We start from the raw sequence: 21,339 nt of genomic DNA on the forward strand, positions 1-21,339 counted from the left end.
TCACGCAATTTGTTGGATTGTACCCACGAAGGGGGCGAGGGGGTTATTCGGTTTTGTATTGGGGTTTTATTTCTGTGATTTGCCCAGAGTCGCCGTGAGTCAGTTGGTGGGCCGTTTAAAATTTCTTAATAAATAGTAATGAATTGAAAAACTATCACAACTGTTGCCAGATGAGTGCCTCCCTTGAAAGAAGGCCAGTAGATTTTTCTCCCATGTCCTGCATATAATCAGGCTACAAAGGCCAGGGTGAGTCACTGGTGCTCCCCCCCTGGTCTGTTGTCTGTTTTCCTTTGAATAGAGAGCACGGATTACGTTGTCAAAAGAGACGGAGTAGCTGGCAGCAGAGCTGTCTAAAGTCTGGCAGAGGAGCAGCACACGTCCCCCGAACCCAGCGCCCTTTGGCCCCACTTCATGGAGTACATCCTGTCCCGGGAGGCTGGTGCTGCCTGGCACTCGGCTGAGCTCAACACCTGTGCGGCTCAGGAGGAACCCGGAGGCCCCCAGCCTGGATTGGCCAGCCAGGCTCGGCAGAGGGGCAGGGCCGGTGTTGACAAGCAGCCCCTTGCAGGCCGGGCCCAGAGGGCGCTGGGTTTGCCGAGGGCGAAAGGGCAGGGGAAGAGGCCAGAGCAGAGGGGAGCCTTCCTGGGGGGGAAAATGTAACCCCTGACCCTCTGTCCGGAGGAGGACAAGGCCGTAGTGGTCCCGTGACACAAAGACTACGGAATTTGATCCCTTGAGAACACTGGAATGTTCAGCGCTATTATTAAATAGGGGAATGTGTTTTAATCCAAAGGGCTCCCGTGAATCAACATTTCTGTGGGAATGATAAGCTTTTTGTATATACCATAACTTGGACTAAATCTGATCTGAAGGCTATTAGGGGCTACCATTTTCCACAAATCAGCTTTTGTCTTGCTAGCTCTGTCCAGAGACAAGAGCTCATGCTGGGCTGAGAATACATAAAGATCTCTCTCGGGTGATTAAATAGTTCTGAATGTTGTGTATCGTGGTAAATCAGGACGTTAGAGAATGAGAGTTTGGGTATGACCTATACACTGCAACATTTGCATTGGCTTATGTGTCCCTAAAATGTAGATTCAAGGGTCAGTTTGGTGTGGCGGTTGAAGGCTCCAGGCGAGAAGCTGGGAGCCACAAAGGTCTTTGCACAAAGCCAGCTGGGAGATGTTATGCTTACTATTCCCGTTCCATGAAAACTATCTTTATACCAGCATAATTGGCACCCCTTACTCACTGGAGCGTTTGGGGGTCCAACTAATTTGGAAGTATGAAATTCCTTCCCTTGTAGGTTAAAGACCCTGGTGGGATGAGTATTGCAGATCACTTAATAGGATATCAATCAGAATAGAGCTGGAAGGGGCCTTGGAGGTCTTCTAGTCCAACCCCCTGCTGAAGCAGGAGTCCCCATACCATTTCAGGCAAGTGACCGTCCAGTGTCTTCTTAAAAGCCTCCAGTGATGAAGCACCCACAGCTTCTTGTGGCAAGCTGTTCCACTAGTTAATTGTCCTCTCCTTAGTTCCAGGTTGCTTCTCTTCTTGATTAGTTCCCGTTCATTGTTTCTTGTCTTGCCTTCTGGGGCTTTGGGAAATAAGTTGAGCCCCTCCTCTTTGTGGCAAATCCTGTAATCCTGCTATCCTATCCCCCCCAGTCCTCCTTTTCTCTAGACCAGCCAAACCCAAGAGGAGTGTGCTTTTGTTGTCTTTAGGCCTTTCCCCTTTTATGGGCAATAATATTTTGAAATTCAGCTTGTATAATTTATAATAGTTTTCAGGAATGAATATGAATCATGTTAGGCCTTTCTAACTACTAGATATTATAAAGAGTTGTTTGTAATTTGCTCTGCTTGATGTTAGTTGATATAACTCTTGGTTATCATTGTTATCATTACTTGTTAGATGTTTCTGGAGCAGGCAAACAGGTTCAAAACAAGAGAATTCCAATGTGGGAAGACTGAAATGGCTTCATGAGCCTCAAGTGGCCGTGAGGTCTGTTGGTGAGAATTTGGTGGATTGCAAAAATAAAAAAAATAAAAATTGAATCTACATGCTGCTGGGAAATCAGGAGTGCACAATCCTTGCTCTTTTTTTTTACTGTTGTGATGAAGAGTTTTGGGACCAGATATAGAGAAGGAGATGGGGAAGGTGGTTGCTGAAGAAAATGGGGTATTGGCAGTAGGCATATTCCCACAAATTTGTTGAGATGATGGAGAGCAGAGAACACTTATTAAGGAAAAAGTAGTGAGTAAACACAAAAAACCCTCTTACCATGGCAGTTCTTCCCAATCCCCTCTCTTGCTCGAATGTACAGTGCACAAAGGAGATTGTGTGGCTTCGCAAGCTCCAGGCCTGGTTTCATGTCTCTAGTGCTTGAGCTTTAATCTATAAAGGGTCTGCTTCCAGCAGCTGAAACTTATGCAGTACAATTCTCAGGAGACGAAGCTGACATTCTTCACCAGTTTTAGCTCTTATTCTAGCCAGGTCTGAACATGCTAAGGCTTGTGGCTTGCAAGTGGGCCCTACTGAAGCAGATCTTCCCCGTGGTGGCATCTGTCCTGTGGAATGATTTGTCCAAGGCAAGGATGTTTTGACAGAGATACCGTACTTGAGAGATGGCATCTAGCCTTTGTTTAAACACCTCCACCATCTCCCAAGACACTGAATGTCTGCTGCTGTAGGCTGTTTTTCCTTTTGTTCATCTGAAGTCAACTTCCTTTTAACTTGTCCTGACTTCTCTTGACACCTAACATTTCTCTCATCTGTCTTGTCTTCTCTAAGCTAATCATATCCATGTCTCCAACTGTTCCTTAAACAGTATTCCTTCAAGACTCTTTATCATCTAGGTTACTCTCTTCTGGGAACTCTATATTTTGTCAACCAGCTTCCTAAAATGTGATGTGCAGACCTGGCACAATATTTTAAGTGTGATTGGACCAGTTCAGGATTGAAAGGAAGGAAGAGTTGTCTTGAGCTTAACATTTGATGGTGACCGTAATTGCATTTCCTTTTTTTCAACTTAATCACACTTTTAGATCATGTTCAGATTGTAGTCCATCAAGACAACTAAATATTTTTTAATGTTCTGCTACCCAGTGTGATTTCAACCATCCCATACTCATGTCCTCAATTTTTCTTACTCAAACATGGAACTTTATTTTTGTCCCAAACAATTTTGCTGACTTTTGCCCATTGTTCTAATGTATCAGATTCCTCCTGAATTTTGATACTGTCCTTTAAGCTGTTTGCTGTCTTTCCTATCTTCATATGCCATCCACAATTTGACACTCATATTTTCTAAACCTTCAACCAAGTCATTTGTAAAAACATTGAACAGTATAAGGTCTAAATCAGAAATCTCTGGTATTAACCCCACTTTCCAACTTAATGTGGTATGACTGATACAGTTGCCAGATATAATTGTTCAATCAAATCTGTAACCCGTTAATAGTACTGTCATCCACATGTTGCTTGGATCTGAAAGTAGATTTGTTTGAATGCTTTTATGAAAAAAAGACATACTATGTCCATCATGGTCCCATGGTCAATTTCATTTCATCCATTGTTTTTATATTACTGTTATTGTAACCTGCTTCATGGTTCACATAAATGTCTAATAGTCTTTAATTTGTGTGTGTGTGTATTTGTGTGTGTGTGTGTGCACCTGTGTGCAGTAAGTCATTAAAGTTAAATGGATTTTCTCTCAAGTAAGCAAATGTAGAATTGTAATCATAGCCCTAGAGCAGGGGTAGGCAACCTTGACTCTTTCATGACTCATGGACTTCAACTCCCAGAATTCCTGAGGAATTCTGGGAGTTGAAGTCCATGAGTCATGAAAGAGTCGAGGTTGCCTACCCCTGCCCTAGAGGATAAAAAATACAATGTGTGAAACCGTGAGATAGATCATTCTGCGCATTTAAATTGAGAATATGAAACATTGAGTTATTTACTTTAGTTTGCACATTTGGCTTATTTTACACTTTTAGTTACAAAACAGCAGGCACAAGAAGGCTTACAACAAAACAAAAGAAAACATTATTACTATGGAATTCGTGTATGGGCAATAAATGCTTACAGCACAGACAGAGCAATACAAAGTCTTGTCATTTTAGACAGCCTTCAAAGGACTTTCACGGTAGGTCAGGAGAAATGTTTGGCAGCAGCATTGCCCCGATGCAAGTCCGTATTGACCGTCCGTGGGTGCTCCTAGGTCTTAAATGTCTTGCTGAGGAGAAGGTGTGGATGGAAGATCTGGAGGTCTGTTCCTGTCAGTAACGTTTGGGAGTTGCAAAGGACACGAGAGAATAACTTGGAGAGAAGGAGGGGCTCCTCCCCCTCCCCTCCCTTCCGTGACTTATAAAGTCGTGGGGAAGCGGTGCTTTTTCCTGTAGGAAAGCAAAGCCTGGCTGCAGGAGTCCCCCCAGCCTTCAGGGTCCACCCTCTCGCTTGGTGAAAGCACTTGGATACTCTGGAGATCGGTCGATCGGGTACCTAAATCTCTTGGCATGTAGGCTGTTTTCATTCCCGCGTCTCTCAGTAAGACAGTGGGTGTCGTGGCTAACCTGAACCTGCTTTTCTCTGAGAATGAAGTTTTGTTTAGATGCCCTGCATTTCACCCGTGTCCTAGCCATCCTTCAGCTCGGGGTCTTTCCAGAATGGCTCACAGCAGCGCTCTCATCAACCTGTGGTCTGCGGACCCCTGGGGGGGCGTGATGTCATCACAGGGAGTCTGCAAAAGCTTGAAGTGATGTTATAATTTAAATATTGGATCTTGAGGGGTCCGTGGCCAGGGTCTGCGGCCACAAAAGGCATTTAAAGGGGCTCTGTGCTGAAGAAAAAGTTGAGACTTAGAGCATTGAAACAAAAGAGTGGATGCAATTCGACTGGGTCTGTTCCAGTGGGCTTTTGGTGCCTAACATTTTCTATTGCTGTTTTTCCGACCTCCATTTATATTTTTCTCTGTTCAGGAAGATGATCCCGAGCCTGCTGCTGTTCCAACCTTTTGTGGGAGTTAATTGGTTTATAAATCAGTGCCAAGCTTTTGTCTGCTCAGCGGCTGCTGCAGTCTCAGCGGCTCCCTGCCTGAAGCATCTCAGCCAGTTGCAAAGTGCAGCTTCTCCCGCTGGCTGGTGACTCTGGTGACCCACCCCAGCCCTCTCTTCGGAGGCTGTGGCTTTTGGCACATGCTGCCGGCAGTGGCCGGCGGGCTCTGGAGCTGGCAGGAAGCCTGGGGGAAGTGAACAAGCCTCGTCATGAGGCCCATCGCTCGCTCCTCCTGCTCGGCTGCCTGTTGTGCCTCTCTTAAAGCAGCCCGGCTCTGTGATTTGCTGAAAAGCCATCTCTCCCTCTCAGATGGTGGGGCGTCCTTAAGAGGGAATCACTGGAGTCTGAGCCAGCTTTACTACTCCCCTGAGCTGCTTTCTTAAAGAAAAAGTGTGTGCTGATGGTGTGCTGAGGGTGCGCTTCGTAAGAACCGGGGATCTTATTTTTGAGGCCTCTTTGGGTCTCCCGCACTGCTTTTCTTCTTCTTTGTCATCGTTGTCGCCGTTGTCGTCGTCGTCCTCCTCCTCCTCACTGTCAAGGGTATGGCGAAATAACTCTCCTGCTAACTTACTTTTTCTCCCGATTGTAAATGCAAATTTTTCCTCTGAGAGTTTGAATAGGGAAGTGTGTGATCCCAGGTACATTGCGCAGTGTTACGGTTCCAGTGGTAGGATGGCCAGGGTTTGCCTCTACCTTGAAAAGTATGTGGCAAAACGGGGGGGTTCTTTTAACTGTGATCCAGTGTGGCTCCTCAATACGTACCAGCCTTACCTGTCTGGCTTTGATAAAGGAGAGGTTTTGCTCAAGCCAGAATAACCCAGCAGAATGGCTGCGCAGGCTGGGATTGGCAAAGACCTCTCTTTCCATAAAAAAAAGTTCATAAATTGACTTTCTTGTTGAGGACTGCTTAGTAGGCATCATAAAGGTGCTTCCTACGTTCAGACCCCGGGACCCGTGTCTTCCGTGTCTCGGAGAGCTTGGAAGGAGAATGCGGCCATCCTAATTCTTCCCCATTTTTAAATTATGGAAGCAGAGTGTGCAATGCATACAAAAAATGGGCATAGCTTCGGTTGAACCACCCTAGCTGCCATCTTGCCTTTTTTGAGCACACTATACAGACACCCCCAAAAGGGAGTAACTTTTCAGGGGGTTCCTGTCATGGCAGCAAAACCTGAAACGGCCCCGGCCTCTTGGGCAGTTCCTCAGGAAGATGCTTCCCCCCTCCCGCCCCCTGCTCAGGATGAGGGGCTGGGGGCTTCTGGGTGTTGGATGATAACATGTTTTGTTTTGTTTTATTCCGGTGAGCTGTTGGAAAGTAGTACAGAGCATTAGTTGAAAAATGTCTCCTTTCATTGATTGGTCCAGTGCAGGAGATCCCTGCTTTGAAAGGAAGGGGGCTGTTTCTTGAACATGGCGTGAGCCGAGCGGCAGCCAGTCAGCGGCAGGCTTTCGGTCTCTATTGTTCGGCAAGGGTTAGCAGCCTTCAAAAGTTTCTGGAAAAGAAAGAGCGGTCCCAAGAGGCAGCGGGGAGGATTTAAAAGAGAAGCAGCCGGTTGTGAAAGAAAGTGGTCAAGATACAAAAAGCCAGGGGAGGGGCCTGCCTCGTGTGATGGACGGAGCTTTTGTGCAGCACCAAGAAATGCAGAACTCCTTCCTGACGTGCCAAGTTTATTTGCTCATTTCTTTGTTTGGGTATGAAGGGAAGCTTTTCATTCTGAAGCCTTCTCCCCTCCGTCCTCTGGGCCTGAATGACATGAGCGGCCTCAGGCTGTGGGTGCAGATTTGCCCCAGTTAGGGTTAACCAGCCAAGGCTCTGCAGGCTGAATCCCGAAAGAAGCACACAGTGCTCTGGGGAACAATTCCTCCTGTAATCTGCCCTCCTATAAGAACGTTTTAGCCTTTCTCTTCGAGTGCAGATCTCTTACTTGGATAATTAAAATCTGATTAGCTAATTGATTATCCTGATTTATCAGCATCGTAATTAAGTGCTAATGATCAGAAAGCTGGAAAATCCCTAGTGTGCCTAAAGTAAATTGTGATCAGTTTATTTTAGAGGTACAGAGAATAAGAGTCCTCCTGTCTTAGTCAAGCCAGTGGGATTCTTGCACGTAAAACACAACATCAAAATAAGTTTAAATAAAAGCCACAGAATATAATAATGAGCCTGGGTAACAGAGGGATTTCTGTTCCTTCCAGTCTTCTCTCAGACTCCAATTCTGGAATCACGTCTACTCTCAGAAGGAAAGACAAAAATAAATTTGGTGAACTCTATCACTTCTAGATGTCAAGTTCGTGAAGTTCAACCTAATATTCTAGCATCTGATGCTTCTGCTTCCAAAGTCCCTGAGACCTTGTATCCTATGGATCATTCAGCTGGTAATATTATAGTTTATTAGGCTGAATATAAGATGAAGGGAGGAAATTGATAGAAGAAATTTAAACGACAGGAAGAATGTGGAAATGTGGACTTCTCATTAACTTATTAAAACGAAATGTGTTAGATCAGTGTACCGTAGCTTGTCATAGAACCATAGAGCTGAAAGGGATAGAGGTCATTAGTCCAGCCTCTTAGAGCAGGAAGTGCTGAAGCACCTCAGATAGACGGCTTTGCAGTTTTATTTATGGGTGCTATTTAGAGGCTGATTATCATCTTCTGCTTTTATTCAGATCCTAGGCAATGCTAGGTGAAAGCAGTTACTCAAGTGAAGGATCTGAGTATCATTCAAGCTGGGAATGGAACGGAACAGACTGACCTCCATCATGAGATGCTGTCTGTAGGGTCCAGGGGAGAAAAGCAGAATCGGGGCACCTCAGCTGCCACCCTGGACATACCACTGCTATTTTAGATTGTTTTGTTGTATGAACTCTGTGCTTTATTTGAGGTTGAGTCTGTTCTGAAAACTCAAAAGTAAACTGAATAAACTGTATTTAATTAACCACAAGTAAGCACATTGTGCAACCACAACCAATGAGGATAAGGTAAATGGGAAGGTTTCCCCTGTCCAATTGTTTCTGACTCTAGGGCATGGTGCTCATCTCCCTTTCTTAGCCGAGGGAGCCAGTGTTCTCCGAAGACATTTCCCCGGTCATGTGGCCAGCATGACTGTATGCCAAGGTGCAGAGAACGCTATGATCTACCCTCCAAGGGGTACCTATTTAGCTACTCGCATTTGCACGCTTTCGAACTGCTAGGTGGGCAGGAGCTGGAGCAAGGAACAGGAGCTCACTCTGTCACACGGTACTTGGGTCTCAAACTGCCAGCCTTCCGGTTGACAAGCTCAGCAAGTTAAGCCCTGAGCTATTGTGCTTTTTATCAGGAGGGAAAAAAGGGTAGTTATCTCTTTCCTGCTCTGGAAGATAATAACATTTACCCCATCCAGAGACAGTTCAGGAGCCAGTTTGGCCTAGTGGTTAAGGCACCGGGCTAGAAAACAGGAGACCGTGAGTTCTAGTTCCGCCTTAGCCATGAATGCCCGCTGGGGGACTTTGGACCAGTCACTGTCACTCAAGCCAATCCACCTCACAGGATTGTTGTAGGGAAAATAGGAGGAGGAAAGTGTGTTGGATACGTTTGCCACTGAGTCATTTTTAAAAATAATAAAAGACAGGATACAAATATATAAATAAATTCCCACATGATTACTGTGTGAACCAGGGGATGAAGAGACCCGAACTTAAATGTCATCTGGAGGGGGAGGGAAAGCTCAAATCCCCAGTGCCAGCAAAACCCCAAATTTACCCTTGCCAGCTCTGAATTTGTAAATGTAAAACAAAAGAAAACATAGCCAAGGACCTCAGAATTAATAACAAAATACATATGTAAATAAAACTTTATGATTATGTTCCTTTTTCAAAAAAAATTGTTTCTAAAATGATATGTGAGGTTGAGGAAGAGAGGGGTTGTCCATCTCCATCAATGTTTCTCAGTCTTAACAGTGTTAAGATATCTGAACTTCAACTCCCCAAATTCCCCATTCCTGGCTTCTCCCTTCTTCAAGATTTCAATTAGTAGCAAGAAGAGGGACAAATGTTAATCAAATTTGCAGTTAAGCACAGAATTGGGAGTGGGGTATGATGGCAGGGGAATTCTGGGAGTTGAAGTCCACCCATCTTCAACTTGCCATGGTTGAGAAACGCTGACCTAGACGTGGCCCCACGACAGCAGAAGACCTAAGAAGTGAGTTTTGGGCCCTCCAAAGCGAAATGTCCTCGGCACGCGTGTTTGCACTGGGTTTCCTTCTGAAAGAGAAGGTTAGCAGGAGGCGACTGAAGAGCCCCCCAGGGCAGCAGCCCCAGGGTGCCTAGAAGGCCAGAGGAAAAAGCCCTCCCAGATGTGATCCTCCTGTCCCCCATTTCTTGGTGGGGCTCGACAGAACTGCCCTCCACTTCATGTGAGGATACTGATAGAAGCAGGAGATTTGCTGAAATTTGTCTTTGGGTTTGGAAGAAATATGTTAGAATAGGTACAGGTGCAGGTAGTCTTCTAGTTACGGAGCCTGCCCATTCGCCCATTGCCCATTCGCCCAATCGCCTACCTCAGAACAAGATCAATCCCTTGCTCATTAAAACGCATACAGCTCGTTAAGTGCACATGCAGTATCTCAGGGTGGGGAAGGCCATGGGGTGGCTAGCGATGGAACAGGCCCCCAAGGCCTCCCTCACCCGCTGAGACAGAGGCCCCCAACCTTTTGGGCACCAGGGACCGGTTACATGGAGAGAGGTTTTTCCACAGACTGGAGGGGGCCTGGTTTTATGTGCTGCCCGCATCTCATGGATGGGGCTTTGCTTGTTTGTGCAGCCTGCTTGCTGGCATGCTGCGGCCCAGTACTGGTCCACGACTGGGGGTTGCGGACCCCTGCACTAAGATCCCTCCTGCTTCCCTCTCCTCTCCTGCCATGCCAGACTCACCTGGAAAAGATCCATCCTGCTGCCGCCTGGATCTCAGTCCGGGGAACGTTTCCGTGCTCCCCCTGAGGCCCAATCCGGGCTCCAGAGCATTTTCCAGGTTGCTGCCGGCCGGAAACAGGCCCCCGGAGGGCTATGTAAGTGTCCCCCAGCCTCAGATCTGGGTGGCAGCGGCCTGGAAAAGGCCTCCGGATGCAGGTGGAAGCGTCCCCCGGCTTCGGTTCCGTTCTCTGTTGCAGAGAACAGAGGCCTAAAGTACCATGAGATCACACGAGATCAATAGCGTGAGATCTCGCCCCACTGATCTCGTGTGATCTCACGTTACTTTAGGCCTCCGTTCTCTGCGAACGCACCGAAGGCCTGGAGCAGCCAAGAAAGCGAAGGATCTCGACTGAAGGCCTGGTGCCTGAGGAGGCCCGGGCTGGGCCGGGGAGGGAGGGAATAACCAGGGTGAATGTTGCAGAGCCTCTGCGGTCGCTCGGAAGGGCGAACGACTGCCGTGGTGCAGCAATATTCATAATTTTGGGACTTGCTCGTAAGCACTAGGGGGCGCTCAACACATAACTCTGAACGAGCGTTAAGTGAATGCTCGTAACTCAGGGATTACCTGTAGTCCTCAACTTACAACCATTCATTTAGTGACTGTTTGAAGTAACAGTGGCACTGAAACAAGTGAGTTATGACCATTTTTCATCCTTACGAATGTTGGAGCGTCCCCATGGTCCCGTGATCAAAATCCAGATGTTTGGCGTGCCTTTATGATGGCTGCAACATCCCAGAATCATATGATCCCCTTTGCGACCTTCTGACAAGCAAAGTCAGTGGGGAAGCCAGACTTGGTTAACAACCAAGTTACTAACCTAACAACTGCAGCGACTCCCTTAACAATTGTGGCAAGAAAGGTTATAAAATGAGGCAAAACTCACTTAACAACTGTCGCTTAGCAACAGTAATTTTGGGCTCGGCTTGTGGTCATAAGTCGAGGACTACCTGTATATGCCCAGTTGACTTTGTTAAAGGAAGTAGAGTTCGTTCTCGGCCTGCTGCTTCTCTCCGGGCTCCCTTCCTTCTGAAACATCCGTGCCCTTGAATGCTGCCGGCAATGTTTGGCGACCAGAAACCAACTCATTATTTTCTTCACCCAAACTCAGCAGCGGCTTTCTGGAGAGTGACGTCCTTTACCGGGGTGGTTTTTGGCCCCTTATTTGGCACCATCTCAGATATCTGCCATGACTTCGGCAATCTTTGGGAGACGATGGTCCTCCCTGTAAAGCTTTTGTGCTGTTGCCTGCCCTGCTTGGCTATCAGTGTGCTGCTGATTCTCATTCATTCTGTGGCTGGAAAAACTTTGCAGGGGGATGATTCTGTGGGTCTGAGCCAGGCGGGCCTCACGGTGCCCTTCCCGCTGCCCGCCTGCCTGGCGTGAGAATGCCCTCTCCCTCCCAGGCCTCCAGCCCGCCTCGGCTGGACAAGGAGAGATTCTTTGGCCCTGGGAGTGCTGCATGCGTTGCCGGGTCTTCCACGCCTGCCCAGAACCAGCCAGGCTGTCATTACTGCAGTGCAGAGTTGAGGCGAGAACCGTCTCCCCTCCTCCTGGCCAGCCTCACTCGCCTTCAGCCTGGCTTCTGGGGAGAGATGCCTGCTGACCGTGGGGCTTTGGTCTCGAGCTAAGCTGCTGCCCCAGACTCTTCCGAGAAGCAGCCCAGCTCCCATGGCAGCCCCCGGCTGAAGTGGGGCCGTGGCACGTGTCTCTGTGTGTGTCTGTGGGAAAGGAGCGTTTGCTTTGTCTCTGCAGAAGGATGTGACCCGGTGCCTGTTTGTTTGCATTAGCTGAGACCATCCTAAGAGCAAGAGGCAGGGCCAGTCGGAGGACATACCTGCAGGAGAACTTGGGAACCGTGACTGCGCCTCCTCCTTGCCTCCTCCTCCTTTCCCGCTGCCGGAGCCAGGGGGGTAAAGAAGCAAGAGAGAGAAAGAGAGAGAGAGAGAGAGAGAGAGAAAGAGGAGCTGAGTCTCAGCCTGACAGCCCAGGATGTGTCAGTCAAGCACCCTGCAGGGACCAGAGCTGCAGTCGGGGAAATGGTGAGATGCTGCAAAGCTTTACCTAACCCTCCTCCCTATTGCTGCAACCTCCACAAAGTTAAAATTCATGTCCGGAGGTTGCGCTCAGGAAACGGTGGCGGTGGCGGCGGTGGCGGCGGCAGCTGTGCCGGGAAGCAGCATCCACAGCTGGAAAGCCCAGTCCCAGCTGGGAGCATCCCAAATAGGAAAGTCCGTTTCAGGTACTGTCTGGCGTCTCCGGCTTTGTGAGGAGGAGGGAGGGAGGGAGGGAGGGAAGACTGACAGGTGCCCCCCAAGCCTTTGCGTTGACAAACCTCTGGATTTACTTGATTGGCACAGGCAGGAGGGGCATCATCGCAGGTCTCTCGGGCCCTTTGGGGGGTGGAACAAGACGAGCTGGGCCTCACCTGGGGATGGAGGGGGATCTCTGGGAACCGAGGCCCTGCTGGAGAGCACGGGCCCTTTTTTCCCAGGCAGCTCTCGGCACGGATTGGCTGCCATTGTCTGCAGTGAAAGGGGGAAAGATGGAGCCAGAAAGCCAGCGTGATGCCCTGCCTCTCCGCTCTTGCCATTGTCTCCTGCCTGGCTAGCATGGGGGGTGGGGAGAGGGAGGAAGGAGCAGCGTGCAGAAGGTCCCTTTCAGCCGCCTCCACTTTGGGGGCTGAAACACAGTGGCCCCCTCTGGGGCTGTGAGCTGTGGGTGAGGATACTGCTTGAGTCCTCCGGGATGCAAGCCAATTGGCTCTTCTCCAGGTTTTATTCTTGGGGCAGATCCCTGCTGCACTTTCCAGAAGTTTTGTCTCCGGAAGGAGTTATTTTTCTCTCTGCAAGTCTGCCCTGGGTGGGCAACTGGGCCGGCCGGCCGTTGAGGCTTGAAACGCAAAGTCCAGAGCCAGCTTTGCTTCTAACCTGTAACTGATGTACGCTAGAAGAGGAGCGAGCTCTGTCTTTCCAAATAAAATAAAAATGAACAACTGGGTGGAATTTGCTAGCGGTGCTCTTTGTTTTGGCCAATTTCAGCTTAATCCAGCCTTTGTCTCTTTTTGTTATGAAGAGTTTGATCCGGAGATCAGAGGTTTCAGAAGCCCTGTGTGAATCAGGGTTTTAAACTACTCTCCTGGTTTAAAGCAGCGCTGTTAGTAGTTCCTACAGGATGGCTTAATACCTCCCTTCCTTTTTTCTGCTGGAACTTGTTGCCTGCTGAGAGGAAGTGGGCACCTGAGTCTTGCTGGGTTTCTTGTGGGTTTTAGGGGACCCTTGCTGCAACCTGACTCTTTACAGTGCTGGCAACTTGCAGGATATCCTAGTGAGGTTTTCAGCTCTTCAGGGGAAAAGAGACAAACTCTCCGACCGGTATGCATACTCTTGTTCTACGGAACATTCCCCGATTATTCCTGCAAAGGCCAGCAGGAATGTAAGTTCTTAAAAAAAATGACAGGGAAAGAGGCTTTGACTTCATCCTATAGCGGAGTAGGTGAAATTCCCCAGGAAGACGGCAGCTTTGTTTTTGCTGCAGACGGTGGCAAAAGTGTCCTCGTGGGATATATTTGGAGGGGCTTCTATTGTCCTTCCCAGCCGGTCCTGCTTCCTTCTTCTGGACTCTCGGGGGGCTTTTGTGAGGGCAAGACGGTCTGAATCACGGCGAACTGGGCTGTTCTGCTTTGCTGGCGTTAGGCCAACTTTGTCTCTGGCGGGAGTGGCCCTGTTTTGGGGGAAAGCCTCAGGAGGCAAAACAGAGCCCCCCCCCAACCACCACCACCCTCGGACACCAGGTTGGCTGACCATCTTGTGTGTCTGTAATTCCACAGGTTGCAATTTCCCCAGCTGGCCCTGAGGCGGAGGTTGGGCCAGCTGAGCTGTATGTCTAGGCCTGCTCTGAAACTCCGTTCTTGGCCTCTGACTATTCTCTATTATCTCCTGCCTTTCGGTGCTCTTAAACCTTTGACCAGAGTGAGATGGAGGCATATGAGCCGGGTAAGTGCTTGTGAGTTTGTCTTGTGCTTGTGGTGCCTTGTTGTTGTGGGGGGAGGGGGGGCTCCTGGCAGGCCAGAGGAGCTGAAGCAGAGATGGCCGCTGAAGGGTGAGGGTGCCTGAGGAGGCTGTCTTTTCCTTTCCTCTTGCACCTTGCCTGGCTCCATCATCTCTTTGCAAAAGGGACCGCCAGGGACTGCTTCTGCCTGGAAACTACTGGCACGGTGGGAGAGAAAGTCAGGCCAGCCTCTGTCCCTTGTCCTGGGCAGCTAGAGACGGTTGCCGCCTGTCTTTAGCCTGCTCAGAATTGCGCCACGGAGAAGTAAAACGCCTTGGCTTTGGGAGCTGCAGGACATGCCTGCAAAGGGGTCCAGAGGCCCCCCTTCCTTTCTCAGCACCCTTGGGGCTTTCTTCGTGTGGCCCTGGACACGTGGATATTATTTGAGAGGATGCAGCTTTGCGTCCTTGTGGGGAACTCTCCTTCTGAAGGCATCTCTGTAGGGTCAAGGGTTTTCTCTGTAGGACATTGTGGTCACAGCTATTCAGTTTGTTCCTTTTACTTATGGAGAGATATTGGTATTAGGTAAATAATTCGCATGAAAAGCAGATGTGATGGCTGACTGTTGCTTTTGTTTCGGACTTCCCAAAGCTTTCCTTGTTTGTTTTAGGGGGCTGCTGTTTCATCTGTGAAATAGAAATTAGGACAAAAGTTTTAACAAAAAGAATCTGAAGTACTCCCAAGAAATAATGCACAATATATCAGTCAGCAAACTCTAATACCACATACCAGTTTAAATTTCTTAATAATTTCACACCAACATTTGAGTAGTCTTACCCATTTTAGAATGCATTGGGGAGGGGGAAGAGGTTGAGGAAAATGAATGAATGAATGAACCTTTATTGTCAAAGTACAACCATGTATACATTGAGATTGGTATCAATGATATTACACTTTCTGTGTTTGTCTCTTCTTGTTTTGGAGTTGGTGTAATTCATGTGTGAACTCATCGCACACTTGTGCATGTGTCGATTACAAGAGTTAGTGGATCAGAGGAATGCTGTGGATATAATTTACTTGGACTTCAGTAAGGCATTTGATAAAGTAGATCACAACCTATACTTGCTAAGATAGAAAAATGTGGGTTAGACAGCATCACCACCAGATGGATCCGTAGCTGGCTGACAGGCCGTACTCAGTGTGTGGTCCTCAATGGAACTGCATCTACATGGAGGGAAGTGAGTAGTAGGGTGCCCCAGGGCTCTGTTCTGGGCCCAGTGCTCTTCAACATCTTCATCAATGATTTGGACGAGGGGATAGATGGGGAACTCATCAAATTTGCAGATGACACCAAGCTGGCAGGAACAGCCAATACTCCAGAAGATAGGCTTAAGATACAGAAGGATCTGGACAGACTCGAACACTGGGCACTATCTAACAAAATGAAATTCAGTGGTGAAAAAAGTTCTACATTTAGGCAGGAAAAACTAAATGCACAGGTATAGCATAGGTGGTACCTTACTCAATAGTAGCAACTCTGAGAGAGATCTCGGAGTCCTAGTAGACAATCACTTCAATACGAGCCAGCAGTGTGCTGCAGCTGCCAGAAAAGCCAACACAGTGCTAGGCTGCATTAACAGAGGGATAGAATCAAGATCATGTGAAGTACTAATACCACTTTACAATCCCTTGGTAAGGCCACACTTGGAATACTGCACCCAGTTTTGGTCACCACTATGTAAAAAAGATGTTGAGACTCCAGAAAGAGTACAGAGAAGAGCAGCAAAGATGATCAGGGGACTGGAGGCTAAAACATATAAGGAACGGTTGCTGGAATTGGGTATGGCTAATCTAGAGAAAAGAAGGGACTATGGGTGACATCATGATAGAAGTATTCCAGTATTTGAGGGGTTAGCACAAAGAAGAGGGGGTCAACTTATTTTCCAAAGCCCCTGAAGGCAGGACAAGAAGCAACGGATGGAAACTAACCAAGGAGAGAAGCAACCTAGAACTAAGGAGAAACTTCCTGACAGGGAGGACAATTAACCAGCGGAACAACCTGCCTCCAGAAATTGTGGGTGCTCCCAACACTGAAGGTTTTTAAGAAGAGACTGGCCAGCCACTTGTCTGAAATGGTATAGGATTTCCTGCCTGAGCAGGGGGTTGGACTAGGTGACCTCCAAAGTCCCGTCCAACTTTATTAGTAGTAGTAGTACTCCCGGTTACGTCTGCATGCAGAGATCTGCGAAGAGTGTCATCAGAGTGTTCCAGTTAGGGATCCGTGCAATATATTTTCCATCTTTTGAACTTCAGGCTTGAGCCCAAGGTGGAGGCCTCCAGGGACTCGGAGTTTGCTATCTGTGTTGCTGCCCAAGTTAGAGCTTTGCCCATTGACTGTTATCAACCACCTGCTGAGGAATTGTGATCCTTCGGCCTTCCCTTCTGGAGAGCCGGCCTGGCGGCCTGGCTGGCTGATGGAACACTCCGAGGGCTCTGGCTGGAGATGACGTACCGAGCGATTAAGAGGCTGGGAGGTTTTTTTGCTCTCTTGCAGTTCCACACACTGTAGAGCTCTGAGATTTGGCCCCTGTTTTTTTGCTGCTGTTTGAGGGTACATTTTTTATTATACTTGACATTCTTGGGCCCCTTTCCCACAAAAGCCATCCCTGGCCCCGGGGGGGGGGGCGGCAGTTGGGTCCACATTGAGTAGAGAATGATGCTTTTTGAGATTTCCTTGAGGTGCCTTGAGAACTCCCAGCCTGTGTGCCACAGTTCATTTGGCACATTTGAATTTAAGAAGCTTTAAAGCAGACCCGACTCCACAGAGAACGGAGCAGTTTGCATGCAGCCGTTGAACAAATGTTGGTTTATCACATGAGGGCTTAGCTGCCCCTTCCACCCACTGCGCCAGGAACTTGGCAGAGAAAAAGGTCCTCTAGGTAAGTGCTTAAAATAAGCTGGACTGAGCCCGGTAAATAATGGAGGTTGGTATGCCTCTACCTCTCTTGCTGCTTTTATTTTTCCCCTCAGTGTTTTCTTATAAATGAGTTTTAAAAGGGATCATGTTTTCAAACACAAGAAAAAAATATTCCGTTTTCTGTTAGGGAGCCCATAATGAGGGGCCCTGGGATTTTCTAAAACCAGGATGCTCAATAGGAAATAATAGAAGCTGACTGGCTGTATTGTTCTCAGGGCAGCCGTTGTGATGGCAATAGACTGGAATTCGGGTCACGTGGCAGTTCCTGGCACCTCCCTTGGGCAAATGAAACTGGGCATCTCCCCCCTCCGGGCACAGAGGCATTGCTCTGACCCTGCCGTTGCTGCACCAACAAGCAAGAAGGCTGTTGGATGCAATGATAGCAAACAACCAATCATGTTAGTTTCTTATTTAGAAAAGCTTCATTCCCCAGAAAACTGACACTTGGAAAACAGGACAGTTTTTTTTTTAATCTCCTTGGGCTGCAAGAAAAGTCCCCTGTTGTAGCCTGCGTGGTGAATTGCAGCTCAGCCACGTCTTGAACAACATTGTTTGTCACTCCTGGTGTACAGCACGCCTGGTTGCATGGAGGAATAGTAAGAACTGGAAGCCAGAGTTGGAGCTGTTAGATTCACTCAGCTTCTGATAATTCTCATCAGGCATAAGGAGCAACACTGTGGTCTCTTTCAGGACTTCCAGTCCCGGAGCCTGATCTCAACGATTGACCTGGCCCTAAATGTACTTAGGCAAGTACCTCAAATCCTCTCCTGCAGTATTTCTCAACCTTGGTGACTTTAAGATGTGTGGACTTCAATTCCCAGAATTCCCCAGCCAGCAAAGCTGGTTTTGTCCACACATCTTAAAGTCACCAAGGTTGAGGAACACTGATCTACCAGATGGGTCATGGGGTGGACACCCCCCGCAAAGTTTCTTTCTTGAAAACTCTGGAGTGGAAGAAGGCCAGAGGTAAAAGATGATTCAACAAGAGGTCTGAAGGAATTTGGGGCACATTTCTCCTTTTTATTTTCTATTTTTATTTTGTTTACAACTTTTACAGGTACATAAACTACCGTTTAAAGGACTAATTATTTGAGGTCAAAAATTCTATTTTCTTGGCCATTCTGCAGATGCATTATTGAATGAACATCTGCCTCAGGTGCATCTCTGGCCCAAAGAAAGCCAAGAGGACAGTCAGAATTGCGTCTCCTCCTCTCCCCCCGACTCAACTACCTGGTATATCTGAACTATCTGGCTGCTTTCTCCTTCGTCCCCTCCTATGACTTGTGGCAGCTCCTCTTCTGCAGACCAGGTGAAGCGGAGCCAGGGCATGTGATTATAGAGATGGCCAAATTGTTATTTTCCAGAGACTTCAAGATCTCTTTATGAAACTTGAGCTAAGCTACTTACAATGTTCGGTCTCTTGTGATACTAAACATCACAGTTCCTCCTGATGGAACCTGGTACACAATCCTCAACTTCTGATGTTCTCATGCCTGTAATTTGGCTGTGCAGAGAGATTTTGCAATTGTCACTCTGCAGTCACCAGTAGGATTCCAGAACGAGTGTCTAGTAAGCTCTGTCACAGAATGAGGATCACTGTTCCTGAAGCAACAGTTATTTAGAACAGATATCCAGAAATCCGTTCCTTAGGAATATGCACCAGTCAGACTTCTAGAATCAGATGCTACCACTGAGCAAACTGGCTGTGCAATAAATGCTCCTTAAAGTGCCTAGGGAATAATGGGATGGACAGTTAGGATAATCCTTGTGATTAATAAACTGACTTTGCAGTTGCCTGTGCTGTAGAGTTGTTCCATTTGCTTGCTTCACTGTGGTTTGGCCTGCTCTTCTTAAGAGTAGATATCCAGAACTAAGAGTTTAAACTACTGCTCACTATCCAGTGTCAATGTTGACCATCACCTTGCAGCACCTTCTGGCAGTCAGGTCCTGTCAAAAGAGCAAAGGATACTGTACAAATAGGACAGAAAAAACACAGGGAGTCCTTGAATTACAACCACTTGTTCAGCAGGTGTTCAAAGTTATGACTGCACTGAATCAGGAGGACTTTCAACCAGTCCTCATAGCTGCAGCCGTCTCAGTGTCCCCACACTCATGTGATTGTGACTCAGGCTGTCAGCAACTGGTTTGCAATGACAATGGCTGCAGTGTCCCATTGTCATGTGATCATCGTTTTGAGACCTTGCTTGAAACAAGCATAGTTACTGGGGAAGCCAGCAGGAAGTCACAAGTCATACCTGCTGCTTTTTCTCCCATTGGGCCCTTGGTGACATGAGGAACTTGTGCTCCATTGTGTCTTCCAGACCCCAAAGTGCCTAACCACAGCACCTGCCCACCTGTTTGCATTTCGGAGCACTGGCCCACAGTGCCAGCCCACCTGTACTCCATAGTGCTGCTCACGGTACTTGCCCGCAATCGGTAGTGCCCGTCTGCAGCACCTGCCTAACTTCCCATAGCTCTGGCCCACTGGACTGCTTGCCCGGGGTGCAGTTTCAGGTCCCACGCACGATCACCTGAGGCCCTTGCTCAGTGAAGGGTATTGCAGTCGTGTGCCTTCTGGGATAAGGACTCTTGCCTTGGGCAGGGGGTTGGACCTGAAGACCTCCAAGGCCCTTCCAGCCCTATGAGTCTATGATGTGGCAAGGCAAAGCAGATAACAACGAGAAAGACCTTGCAATAGCTAAGAGCAGGAAAGTTGAAGAAAGAGACAGAGAGGCTAATTCTGGCTGCGCAAGACCAAGCCTTAAGAAAAAATACATACGAAGCCCGAATTGAGAAGACAGCAGCAAATAGAAGCGATACCTCTGCAAAGAAGCTGAAGAAACAGGGGCCCCCCTGGTTAGCTGCTGCAGGAAGATTGCCCAGACTGACTGCAAGCAACGGCATGGCAAAATAGCAACAGTGGTGCATTGGAAGATCTGCAAGCCAGAACTGGTGGGACCACAAAATAGACAATAATAGAAAATGAAGAGGCTAAAATGCTCTGGGACTTTAGAATCCAAACATATCTGCCACACAACATCCCAGACTTAACAACTGTTGATAAGAAAGACAAAAAAGTGTTTCTTTTTTGCACTACCCAGAAACAGCAGAAGAGAAGAAAGAACTGGAGAAAATCACAACATGCAAAGTCCTACAAATAAAAGTAAAACAACCCTGGCTAAAGAAAGTGAAGATAGCACCAAAACATCTCAAGCACCGCTTGACCATCATCGGCATTGACAAAATCCCCATCAGCTAATTGCAAAAAGCAGCTTTCCTTGGAACAGCTTCCATCCTGTGACAATAACACCCATTAAGCAACATCTGCCTATGCCGGCTCCTTGGAAGAGGAGACCCGATAGGTGGGCCAAAATGCCAAATCCAGCCTAACCATCTGGCTGACTGCGTGACCAACCATACTTTCTTAAATTTGTATGCCGCCCAATTCTCAGTGACTCAGTGCTTACATCGTTAAAAATGTCTCTTCTGCTGCTCAATTGCAACAGGCAGAAAAGTTGAAGATAACAATTGGCAGCCAGTGTGATTGCATAAAAGGCATAGTGAAAATTTGAGCGTCAAAATAGATCAGTCCAGAAAAAAAAGAGAAAGAAAGAAAGAAAGATGGCTCAGGACGGCCATAAACGTTTTGAATGGCTGACATTTACAAAGGATGCTAAAGCCAACCCAAAGCGTTTCCAAATATGCTCCAAATAAAAAGAAGGAGACAGAATAATATGCCGGCAATTTGTTTGATTTGTCTCATTCATCAGAACCATGACACTCAGGATTGAACTGCTGGCAGTCAGCAGAGTTCACCTGCAATGCTGCATTCTAACCACTGAGCCACCAGGGCTCCTCATTAATATACTATTATTATAATAGAACATTATCCAGGTCATTCTCTCTTTTTTTTACTTGTATATCCCTTTCAATTAATAAGACATCAGCCGGTTTCTTTTGTAAGTCCAAACCATTCTTTTAGCTTGTCATTTTAAAATTCATTTTCAAATGGGTCTTAGTTTTCAAGAGTAAAACTTGTTCCTCTTCTATAACATCTATAGAGGCAGACACTCTTAAAACTAATTTCTGGATCCATTTTTCAAAATCCACAGTATGTCAAATATTACAATATATGCTCTGTTCTGTACCTGTTAGTCAGATGTGTGTTTCTCTCCTTTCATTGTAAGGTTTACTTCCTTCTAGTCCCCTCTGCTGTCCAACTTTCAAAGTTCATTCTATCGTTTTTAAAAAATTCAAAACAAGTTTTCTCATGGGAAGAATTTTTATAACTAATTCCAAAATCTGATCCCAATTTTCTAGAGTCTTAGTCCTTTTTTTGGGAGGGGGAAAAATAATTTTTATTTATTTCAAA

The 21,339-nt window shown here is 47.3% G+C and overlaps 1 protein-coding gene across 3 annotated transcripts in view; it reads left to right on the forward strand.

Annotated features, from left to right (window-relative positions):
- PISD (phosphatidylserine decarboxylase) overlaps positions 1–21,339 on the forward strand; it is a 63,318-nt gene that overhangs the window by 30,909 nt on the left and 11,070 nt on the right. Inside the window, exons 1-3 of one of the 3 annotated variants that reach the window (XM_081339032.1) lie at positions 5,256–5,595; positions 11,791–12,042; positions 13,830–13,995. The exons of 1 other annotated variant lie outside the window; for it this stretch is intronic. In XM_081339032.1, the coding sequence (XP_081195158.1) occupies positions 11,993–12,042; positions 13,830–13,995 (216 nt within the window). In that variant the 5' untranslated portion in view covers positions 5,256–5,595; positions 11,791–11,992. Of the gene's footprint in view, positions 1–5,255; positions 5,596–11,790; positions 12,043–13,829; positions 13,996–21,339 lie in introns of those variants that run through there. One more of the 3 variants, XM_081339033.1, reaches the window with a different exon arrangement.

The sequence above is a fragment of the Vipera berus genome (genome assembly GCF_964194415.1).
Source record: "Vipera berus genome assembly, chromosome: 14".
Classification (NCBI taxonomy): domain Eukaryota; kingdom Metazoa; phylum Chordata; class Lepidosauria; order Squamata; family Viperidae; genus Vipera; species Vipera berus.